The 12,483-nt window shown below is 38.4% G+C and overlaps 1 protein-coding gene across 1 annotated transcript in view; it reads left to right on the top strand.

Annotated features, from left to right (window-relative positions):
* The window catches only part of CTNNBL1 (catenin, beta like 1), a 169,271-nt gene that overhangs the window by 37,009 nt on the left and 119,779 nt on the right, over positions 1-12,483 (top strand). Inside the window, exons 2-3 of the mRNA XM_008575535.1 lie at positions 5,167-5,355; positions 9,112-9,218. Of these exons, the coding sequence (XP_008573757.1) occupies positions 5,167-5,355; positions 9,112-9,218 (296 nt within the window). The remainder of the gene's footprint in view (positions 1-5,166; positions 5,356-9,111; positions 9,219-12,483) is intronic.

Consider the following 12,483-nt stretch of genomic DNA (forward strand, 5'->3'; position numbering starts at 1 on the left):
AGTATATTTCTTTTCTTTTTTTTTTTTTTTTTTTTTTTTTTTTTCTTTTTTCGGGACCGGCAACGGATTGCAACCCCCAGTGTCGCGCCCGTACCCGGCCGGGACTGGCAACAGGATTGCAACCCTCGGTGTTGCCCCCGCTCAGCCAGTGAGCGGCCGGTCTGTATGTGGGATCCGAACCCTCGGCGGGAGCGCCACCGCACTTCCCAAGCGGCGCACTGTAGCAGTGCGCCACCGGGCCGGAATTTCTCAGACAAACAAAAACTGTGGGAGTTCACTACCACACAACCAGCCCTACAAGAAATTCTCAAGGAAGTGCTGAGTTTGATACCACAAAAACAACTATCACTGCCATGAATACTCAAGAAAGAACAATACCTACCAGCAAAACAAAAATACCAAGAAAAGAGAAAAAGAATAGTTTATCTATTACCCCAAGAAACCAACAAATACAGAAGACAAACAGAAAATTAAACAGGAAGGAACAAAAGATACTTAAGACATCTGAACAAAAATCAGTAAAATGCTAGGTGTAAGTCAACACCTTTCAATAATAACTCTAAATGTAAAGGGGTTAAATTCCCCATTCAAAAGACACAGATTGACTGACTGGATTAAAAAGATGGACCCAACAATGTACTGTCTTCAAGAGACTTACTTGACCTGTAAAGACACAATAGACTACGAGTGAAAGGATGGAAAATGATATATCATGCAAATAGAAATGAAAAACAATCTGGAGTAGCTTTTCTTATATCAGATAAAATAGACTTTAAAGCAAAAACCATAAAAAGAGATAAAGAAGGCCACTATATAATGATAAAAGGATCTATCCATCAAGAAGACATAACAGTCATAAATATATATGCACCCAATGTTGGAGCAGCTATATTTACACAGCAAACACTTGTAGATCTAAAGAAAGAGATAGATACTAGCACCATAATAGCAGGGGACCTGAACACCCCACTCCCATCATTGGACAGATCATCTAGGCAAAAAATCAATAGAGAAACCCAAGATGTAAACAATACTTTAGACCAATTGGACTTGGCAGATATCTATAGAACATTCCATCCAACAACCTCAGAATATTCATTCTTCTCATCAGCACATGGAACAATCTCCAGTATAGACCACATTTTAGGTCACAAAGCAAGTCTCAACAAATTCAAAAAAATTGGAATTATTCCATGTATTTTTTCCAATCACAATGGATTAAAATTGGAAACCAATAATAAAAGAAACTCTGGAAACTATACAAACACATGGAAATTAAACAACATTCTACTTAATGACATATGGGTCCAAGAAGAAATTAAACAGGAAATCAAAAAATTTCTTGAAACTAATGACCATGATGACATATCATACCAAAACCTGTGGGATACTGCAAAAGCAGTATTAAAGGTGAAATTTATCACATTAAATGCTTACTTCAGAAGAATGGAAAGATGGCAAATAAAGAACCTAATACTTCACCATAAAGTTCTAGAAAAACAAGAACAATCCAAACCTAAAGTTAGTAGATGGAAAGAAATAATCAAGATCAGAGCAGAATTAAATGAGATAGAAACCTGAAAACCAATACAAATGATCAGTGAAACAAAAAGTTGGTTTTTTGAAAAGATAAATAAAATCAACAAACCTTTAGCAAGATGAAGAGAGAAGACCCAAATAACAAAAGTTAGAAATGAAAAAGGTGATATTACAGCTGACACCTCAGAAATACAAGGAATCATTAGAGAGTACTATAAACAACTATATGCCAACAAATTTGAAAATCTGGAGGAAGTGGATAAATTTCTGGATGCATACAAACTACCAAAACTTAGCCAGGAAGATATAGAAAACCTGAACAGACCAATAACAATAAAAGAGATTGAAGCTGTTATCAGAAGGCTCCCAACAAAGAAAAGCCCAGGACTGGATGGGTTCAATGCAGAGTTCTACCAAACCTTCGAAGAGGAACTGATACCAATTCTCTACAAACTGTTCCAAAAGATTGATCCAGAGGCCATTCTCTCAAACTAATTCTATGAGGCAAACATCACCCTGATACCAAAAGCAGACAAAGATGAATCAAAAGTAGAAAACTACAGGCCAATATCTTTGATGAATATAGATGCAAAAATCCTCAATAAAATACTAGCTAACAGAATACAGCAATACATACACAAAATTATACACCATGATCAAGTGGGATTCATCCCAGGGATGCAAGGTTGGTTCAACATATGCAAATCAATAAATGTGATACACCACATCAATAAAAGCAAAAACAAAAACCATATGGTCATCTCTATAGATGCTGAAAAAGCATTCGACAAGGTTCAACATTCTTTCATGATAAAGATTCTCTACAAGTTAGGCATAGATGGAAAGTATTTCAACATAATTAAAGCCATATATGATAAGCCCACTGACAATATCATCTTTAAAAACAGGAGCTAGACAAGCCGACTCTCACCACTCCTATTCAACATAGTGTTGGAAGTACTAGCCAGAGCAATCAGAGAAGAGGAGGAAATAAAGGGCATACAGATTGGAAAGGATGAAGTCAAGCTTTCCCTGTTTGCGGATGATATGATTCTGTATATTGAACAGCCTAAAGCCTCTATAAAAAAAAACTCCTAGAGTTGATAAATGATTTCAGCAACGTTACAAGATACAAAATCAACACACAAAAATCAGTAGCATTTCTGTACTCCAACAGTGAACATGCAGAAAAAGAAATCAAGAAAGTTTGCCCATTTACAGTAGCCACCAAAAACATAAAATACTTAGGAGTAAAATACTTAGGAATAAAGCTGACCAAGGATGTGAAAATCTCTATGAAGAGAAGTAAAAACCACTGTTGAGAGAAATTAAAGAGGACACAAGAAGATGGAAAGATATCCCTTGCGCTTGGGTTGGAAGAATTAACATTGTGAAAATGTCTGTATTACCCAAAGTGATCTACAAATTCAATGCAATTCCCATCAAAATTCCAATGACATTTTTCTCTGAGATGCAAAAAGCTATCCAGACTTTTATATGGAACAACAAAAGACCATGCATAGCCAAAGCAATCCTGGGCAAAAAAGATAAAGCTGGAGGCATAACACTACCTGACTTTAAACTATATTACAAAGCTATAATAACCAAAACAGCATGGTAGTGGCATAAAAATAGACACATGGATCAGTGGAATAGAATAGAGAACCCAGAAATCAATCCGTACACCTACAGCCATCTGATCTTTGACAAAGGCAGCAAATCTTCATATTGGGAAGAGACTCCCTTTTCAACAAGTGGTGCTGGGGAAATTGGATACTCATATGTAGGAGAATGAAACTAGACCCGTACCTTTCACCATATACCAAAATCAACTCAAAATGGATTAAAGAATTAAATATACATCCTGAAACAATAAAACTTCTTAAAGAAAACATAGGGGGAATACTCTAGGAAGTAGGAGTGGGTACAGACTTCATAAACAGGACCCAAAAAGCAGAGGCAACTATAGGAAAAATAAACAAATGGGATTATATCAAACTAAAAAGCTTCTGCACAGCAAAATAAACAATCACCAGTAAAAAGACAACCAACAGGGCCGAGCCCGTGGCGCACTCGGGAGAGTGCGGCGCTGGGAGTGCAGCAGCGCTCCCGCTGCGGGTTCAGATCCTATATAGGGATGACTGGTGCGCTCACAGCGCTCACTGGCTGAGCGCGGTGCGGCCAGTCTTAAAAAGGACAAAAAAAAAAAAAAAAAAGACAACCAACAGAGTGGGAGAAAACATTTGCAAAATATACATCTGATAAAGGATTAATATCCAGAATATACAAGGAACTCAAACAACTTTACAGCAAAAAAACAAAAAACCTACTTAAAAAATGGGCAAAGGAGCTGAATAGCATTTCTCAAAGGAAGATATATGTATGACCAACAGACACATGAAAAAATGCTCAACCTCACTCAGCATCTGGGAAATGCAAATCAAGACCACTTTGAGATACCGTCTCACTCCAGTTAGGATGGTTAACATCCAAAAGACTGAGAAGGATAAGTGCTGGAGAGGTTGCGGAGAAAAAGGAACTCTCATACACTGTTGGTGGGGCTGCAAAATGGTGCAGCCTTTACGGAAAATGGTGTGGAGTTTTCTCAAACAATTACAGATAGATCTACCATATGACCCAGCTATTCCACTGTTGGGCATATACCCAGAGGAATGGAAATCATCATGCCGAAGGGATGCCTGTACTCCAATATTTATCGCAGCTCTATTTACAATAGCCAAGAATTGGAACCAGCCCAAATGTCCATCATCTAATGAGTGGATAAGGAAACTGTGATACCTCTACACATTGGACTACTACTCAGCTATAAAAAAGAACGAAATACTACCATTCACAACAACATGGATGGACCTAGAGAAATTTATATTAAGTGAAACAAGTCAGGCACAGAAAGACGTACCACATGTTCTCACTTATTTGTGGGAGCTAAAAATAAATAAACACACAAATCAGGGAGTGGGGAGAAGACAAAATAACCACAAAAATTCCTTGAACAGTTTAAGTCAAGTGAACAGATATGATGTAGGGCGGAGGGAAAGTGGGAGAGAAACGGGTAAAGGGGCATGAAAGTCAACTACAATGTATATTGACAAGTAAAATAAAATTATATAAAAAATAAAAGAAAAAAATGAAATTGAATTTGGAGTGCATTAGACCTTTGGAAGTTATATATTCTCTGTTTGAACTACTTGAGTGGCAGTAAAAAAGGCTTTGTAATCTTTCTTAGACGTGATTAAAACCATGTGCTAAGGGGGTTAATAGTGGGGGTTTTATCTCTAGTAAGTGAGCCTAACCCAGTGTCCCCATCTCAAGGTGGATTTGTTCCTTGCAGTTTTTGTATATCTAGGAACTTTTGTGAAGTGGTAAAACTCCATACTAAGAAAAAATTCTATTGAAAAAAAAAAAGCAGACTTTGGTAGTGTATTTATAGAATTGCTAAAGGTCTGAAAAATGACCACAGAGAACTTTACTCCATGTCGTGGGCGTGATTGTGTGCTTTGGTGCTTTTTGGTCAGAGAATTCTTGAATGCTTTTAGCATATTCTGTCTATGCCTTTCTACATTTTTCCAGTTCTAAAATCCTGTATTTCCTTTCTCTCTTTCTCAGCCCAACAGGGGCACAAAACGTCCCCGGGATGACGAAGAGGAGGAGCTGAAAATGCGCCGGAAACAAGTTGGAGCTCGAGAACGTGGCCGCCATCGGGAAGAGGAAATGACTGTGGTGGAGGAAGCAGATGATGACAAAAAAAGGCTGCTTCAGATTATCGACCGAGAGGGTGAGGAGGAAGAGGAAGAGGTAATGCAGCGGGGAGGGATGGGAGCCGAGGTGTGGCCTGGACATGGTGTCTGTAGAGTGTAATTTTGGACCAGATACTTCTCTGAGATTCCCATCTTCATCTATAAAATGGGGTTGAGAATCCTTATAGTGTTGATGTGAAGGTTAAGAGGGATGATAGAGTCAGGAGAACATTTTGCAAAGTGTAAAAAACATTACAGATAGAGTTTTTAAATTATTCTAGATTATGTGCTATAATTGAGACCCAAGCACTGAACTGTGGGAACAGAGAGGAAGGCACTATTGTTGATTGGGGAGGGTCGGGGAAGGCTTCCTAGACCATACTGAGGACACACAGAAGGCACTTGCATTTTTGAATACAGTTAATAGTCTTTGAAAGAGGAGTTGAATTTAGTAAACAAGTGGAAGAAGGGATTTGGGGGCAGAGGAAATGGCATTAGCAAAGCAACAAAAAAGTGGAGAAGTTCAAGGGGGTGCTATGGGATTAGGATTTAAGTGTGACTGAAAATATAGTTTAAAGAAGGAGAGGACTTTCTATTTGGTGTTCTTTAAGATGCTTTGGGGACTTTGCAGTCATTCCTGCCATGGAGCTTTTTGCTTCTGTGCCCTCGCTTGGAATGCTCTTCTTCCCTTAATGCTTTGCATGGCTGGTTTCTTCTCATTCTGATATCAGTTCGGATGTTTCCTCCCTCAAGAAGTCTTTTCCTATCTTGGAGGTAGCCCTGCAAGCCATTCTCTTGTTCTCTTATTACTTTATTCTGTATATTGTCTTCACAGCACGTATCATGATTTGAAATTCCTGTTTGCTTCTTTTACTCATTTGTTGTCCTCTTCCCCAACTTCCCATGAAAACAGGGACTGGCTCTGTTTTGTTCACAGCTATATCTCTGGCACTCAGAGCAATACCGAGCTCTTGGTAGGCCCTTAATAAATATTTATTGAATGAATAAATGAATGAAGCTGAAAAGAGCAGAGGTTAAATATCAGTGATTAAAAACAAAATGACCTTGCCTTTGTGTATTTTTAAATCCTTAAGCGTTAACTTGTATGGTATTTTACTCTGGCATTTTGTTCAATATGAATTATGGAAATAGATTCTTAAGAGCCAGCTGTTTTTTGGTTCCTTCAAAGACACGATGCTAAGTTTGGATTTAAAAAATGAGGCTGGAGTGTGAATCTGAGAAGAAAAAAAAATTGATTCATATTCTAAAAAGGTCTTTACTGTGTTATGACAATAGCTCTCTCCTCATTAGGAATTGTACTAGTGCTAATTTGGGGGCCTGCCCCTAAAAGATGATGACACTTTGAAAATCTAATGGGAGACAGTCCTGCATTTCTGAATTTCCTTTCTGAGGGCAGCAGCCTTGCCAGGGCTTAGACAAACAGTATGTGTAGTACAGCCTCCCTCCTTCTCTCCCTATCAGCTTCTGCTCAATCTGTTAGCCCTGCAACAGCAGTTAATTGGCAGGTGTAATTCCCGGGTACGGCAAGGCTGGTACTGGAGGATTAGGATAGGACCTGTCATGGGTAAGTGGTTTCTAGCCTGGGAGTCAGAAATGTGATGTGGGACCAGCCCTTCTGTTAAGGGACAGGGGAAAAAGAGATCACTTTGTAAAAATGACACATGGAAGGCTACAAGTCCAGGAGTTATTTTCTCACTGCCACCAAAGTCCCATTTGATGAAAAACAAGTGATGTTTGCCCCTGTAAAGTCACGTGAACTTGTAAAATATTATTGTCCTTTTTGTGCTACATCACCAACATTCATCTTCCTGAAATCTCCCTCTGGTTTCTGACGTTGAGCTATTGGAGATACTGCTGTGACCGATGACTAAGACTGATAATTCAGTTTTCCCTCAGTGTTAGAGAGAAATTAAAGGAAGGAAGGCCAAACTCTGGAGAGGCTAGGACTCTGGAAATCCTATGAGAACTGTATTAACACTAATGTTTTTCTACAGGGTGGGCAAGATGTTAGCCAAGGGAAAGAAAAGCAGTGGATATTGAGATTGTTGAAAGTGATTTAACCCTTTCCTAGAAATTTCGATTATTTTAGTTAAATCCTACTGGTATGTTGGGTACATTGTGCCTACTGCTAATAATAACAGTAACAGCTTACATTGATATAGCTTACAAAACAGTTTTATGGACATCATTTCTTTAGGTCACCTCTATAACCTTGAAAAATATAGGTAGCATTTTCATTCACTCCTCCCTTCCTTCCTCCCTCCAACAGATCCTCACTGGGTCCCTGTTGTGTGCCAGGCACTGGAAGAGTTTCAGTGAACAAGTAGACATGGGCCAGCAACAGGGGCATTTGCCACAGTTTGGGGTTGGAGAGATTATCTGGGCCAGGTGCTTCCAGAGTTTCCTTATATAGATCATGTGAAGGATTTGGTATTTTATTCTAAGTGACAAGTGGGTGAATTTAGGAAAGACTTAAGAGGTGGAATCAGCTGGTCTTGGTGAGGGTTTGAGGAAAATATTCAGCAACGTAATGTTGCCACGTGGCTAGTAAGTAGTGAAGCTAGGCTCTGAGTCCTGACTAAGCCAGGACACTGACTTCAGTTTTTACCATATTGGGGAATCTCTAAGCTGTGGACCCTGGGGAGGAGGTGGGAGCCCATAGAGTACCTCAGGATCCAGGAGTTATTGATATAGTCTAAGAAATGTGTCATGCCCAAAACAAATTTATAGGTTTCTCACACATAAAACCCTACATATGAAAATAGAAATTTAAAAATAAAATAATAGCTAACATTTTTGACTCCTTACAAAATTATAGGATGATTCAGTGCTTTCCAAAAGGATATCTTTCAGGTTCTCTTAATAGCAGTTTCTTTATTGCGTTTAGGTGTGAGTTATGGTCAATGACTACAAAGCTATGAAGCTGGGAGTTGGGAGAGCGTTAGAGAGGCAAGGTGCATTGCAGCACATTAATTTAAATTGGAAAGTAAACTGAAGATAAAACATTTCTTAAATTTTAGCGTAGATTTTTTTGGGAAAATGATTTAATTTTCAGATATTCATTTTATGTACCTTTGTAGGTATTATTCCAGTGTATGAAATAGGAAAATTCTGTATGGTCTACTAGTTTTTTTAGTGCTTCCTTTGCATAAGATTACTAAATTTTTGATGCTACGTAAGGATTCCAAGTACCTTTCTGAATCCGTTTTCTGCATCTAGTGAAGACCGACACGATAATGTGTAAGAAATGCAAGGCAATGACTATAGCTCATTAACAACCTTTCTTAGCTTATGCGCTGTGCAGAAATAGGCAGTGGGTTGGATTTGGCCTGTGGACTGTAGTTTGCCAATCCCTGGTATGAAGAAAAGATTAAGGGCCACTGTCACTGACTGGGGGTTTGATCTTGAACAAGTTCTTTTAAACCTCTGACTCTTATCTTGACCTGTACAACAAAGAAAAAGGACAAGATAAATATTACATAATGTTATCTAATATTGTTGCTTACTCCTTGCCATATAGTGTGCTCAAGAAATATATTTGATGAATGAGTGAGTCTTTAATGCCTGAAACTGAATTTCCTGTGTTATAGATATTGGGCATTATGTGAGACACCCAGAGTGAAACAGAAGCATACCCCTCATTGTGGTGGGGGAGAAAAAGTGTGTACTGACATTTAACGCAGGAAGGTCAATGGCAGAGTGAGGTGGAGCATAAGAGCCACAGGAAAAAGTGGTGACAGTGAATGCAAAATCCCTGTGGACTGAACTTTTTGCATTCGTCCCTTTGTACCAGGAAGAACCACTGGACGAAAGCTCAGTGAAGAAAATGATCCTCACATTTGAAAAGAGATCATACAAAAACCAGGAATTGCGGATCAAGTTTCCAGACAATCCAGAGAAGTAAGGATCTGTTTTGTGGATACCCTTTCTCTTCTGTGGTGTTCTGTTTGCTAATTTTGTTTTGTTTATTTTGTTTCCTTTGGCTTTTGTGATTTGGGTAAGGAGTCTGAGGACAATCTTCATGTTTGAGAAATTACTAGAAGGACTCACAGGACTCAGTCAGTGGTACTCGGGGCTATGGCTTATTTCAGAGAAAGGGTACACAGCAAAATCAGCAAGGGAAAAAGATACATCAGGTGGAGTCTGGAGAAATTCATGTACAGGCTTCCTATGTTTTCTCCATTCTACTGGGAGGGAGAAAGACATGCTTCTTTTCTAGCAGTGAAACGCATCAAAACGTGTCAAGAGTTTCTGTCCAGGGAAGCCCGTTTGAGACTGAATCCACGGTTTTTATTGGGGACTGGTCATATAGCCATTCTTTGCTGGTAACAACTACCAAAATTCTAGACTCATAGAAGGAAAGCAGCTGTTCAGTGCCCAGGCTGGAAAAGCAACCCTATCACTTAAGGAACTTTTCAAAAGCTAAGTTCCCAGCTGCCGGCCTAGGGCCAGCTTTGCAAGCAGGCCCTTCTAAAGATCACGTCTGCTGTGTTAACTCTTCTGTTTTATTCTTGTCAGTGCCCAAAGAAAGCTGAGCATGGCTGTCATTAGTGATAGCTTTACTGCTGAGAAAATGTCAAAAGCTTTGGGGTGAGACAAATTGGGTGTGACTCCCACATGACCTTGAATAAGTCACTTCCCCTTTCTTAGCCTTTCTTGTCTCATCTGCATAAGGAAATAAAACCTTGTGAAGATTAAATGAGAATAATGGCAAGTGTTTTTAGCTCTCAGTAGGTGCTCTAAAATGGTAGTTAATATGATTGCTACTACACTGGTCCCAGTGCACTGTGAAATGCTATAATGAGGGATCTGATATCTTCTAGTCAATCTTGAATCCTAACTAAAGGACTTTTCATATTTATACAGATTTTTTAATGTTCAAATCTCTCTTTCTCTCCCTGTCTTTCCTCTTACCAAGACATATGCTTTTAATGAAAATGTGCTCAAGGCCCCTAGGCAATTAAGTGTTGAAAAGTACAGTCTTTGTGTTCAAATTTATAGGTTACTAGGGAGACTGTCTATAAATGCAAGGTAGAAGGAAATATATACTTTAGAAGAGATATAAGCAGAATGCTGTGGGAGCATAGGTGAAGAAACCAAAAATGAAAAGTTGGGGGCTATTGAGAGCGTCACAGAAAAGGTGGTATTTGAGCTGGGTCTTGAAGAATGATTTTGATTTTATTAGGCAGAAAACAACACAGAAAGGTATGCCAGGCAATGTGAAGGGCATGAACAAGGGCACAGAGGTGTCAAAGGGCACAGAGTCTTCATGGCCACCCAGTGAAGTCCACCATATTCTCCCTGTATTGGGGATGAGGAGGTGGAGGGGGAGAACCTAGTTACTGGACCTAGGGCCCCCTCTTTGATAGTAGAAGTAGCTAGATCGGTGTTCAGGTTTTGTGCTGACCTCCACCATACAGTGACATTTGTCATACCACACTCTGTGTGTGTGCGTTCAATTGCTTAAGTAATACATGAATAGATTGTCATTGTAAAAAATACCAGCAGTGCATAAATAGAATAAAAAATGAAAGTTCTCCTTCACTGCAGTGACCCCCTTTTGTTCTCCTACGTAGAGGTAACCCTAGGAACGGTTCTGTGAATATCCTTTTAGATTTTTTCTGCATACTTATTTACATATATATGTAAATGTGCAAATATTTTTTTTTCTACATAAATCATACTGTACACATTCTGTACCTTGATTTTTTGGGTCACATAACAGGAGATCTTTCCCTTTTAGTACAGTCAGCCATCAGTATCCGTGGGTTCCACATCCATAGCTTCAACCAACTGGGCATTGAAATATTTGGAAAAAAAAATACAAATTGAAAAAATACAGTATAACAATCATTTACATAGCATTAATATTGCATTTGGTATTATAAGTAATCCAGAGATGATTTAGCATATGTGGGAGGATATACATAGGTTATATGCAAATACTATGCCATTTTATATAAGGCACTTGAGCATCTGTGGATTTGGTATCCTGGGGGGTCCTGGAACTGAACCCCTGTGGATACCAAGGGACAGCTCTACATGCATATCTACCTTTTTTTAACTGGTGCATAGTATTTCATGGTTTGGAAATGCTGTGATTTATTTAATTATTTTTGTACCAATAGACATTTGGTTATTTTAAATATCGGCTTTTACGAACAATGCTGCAATGAACCTCCTTCTACATGTGTCTTTGTGTATATGTATTTCAATAGGATAGATACCTAAATGTTGAATTCCCAGATTGAAGAATATGCTGTAGGTTAACTCTGGAAATTTAAGAAATCCAATTTACTTCTTGGTATAGCAGTACTGCCTTTGCCCACTTGGAAAGTATACTTCTGTCAATTTAGAGCTTCTTCTGGTTATGTACACCATCTACAGCTCAGGTACGACAAGTGCTCTAGTGTTATAATTCATAAACTGGTTTTAAGAAAATGTTATTTTATTTTTTAAAAAATCAGCGATGTTTTCCATTCAGACAAAATGTATATACTATTTTAGTTTTTAAATTTGAGCATGTGAAAATTGAAATTATGCATGAAGAACTTTTTTTTTTCATGTCATGAAGCAGTTAGGAAACTACATTGTGTTTTAACCTTGAGTTCTTGAATTCTTGCTGGTGCAGTATCTTTCATGATTCTTTACACCAGCAAGGTGCAATTAAGATGAAAATTGCTAGAGTATATTTGAATGAAACTTTACGGTTGAGATCAGAAACATTCAAATTTGTTTTCCCATATATGCAATAGTCATTTTGATCGCATACCCGAAAATGCCTCTCTTCATTTGTCTGCATTTCAGATTCAATTGACAATTTTCCTTATGCAGCCTTCACTTTGCACTGTGTGATCTTTCTCCCATAATCACATTGAGTAGAGTGTGCAAGTCATTTAATATTTCTTCTGTTCATTTTTGCAGGGACAGAATTATTAGTTTAGTGATTCTCTAGCTTTTTGATCACATGACCCCTTTGCACTCTGAAATTATTGAGTATCCCAACTGCTTTCTTAGAAAATTCTAGAAAACACAAGAATATGCAGACACACATTCCATTAGCCATCAAAGCAATGATATCACCACATGTTGTGTAGCCCTCTGGAAAACTCCACTGTACACTCCTGAGATAATGAGAGTGAAAAAGGCAAATCATGTCTTAGAA

Source organism: Galeopterus variegatus, unplaced genomic scaffold, assembly GCF_000696425.1.
Source record: "Galeopterus variegatus unplaced genomic scaffold, G_variegatus-3.0.2 Scaffold59, whole genome shotgun sequence".
NCBI lineage: Eukaryota > Metazoa > Chordata > Mammalia > Dermoptera > Cynocephalidae > Galeopterus > Galeopterus variegatus.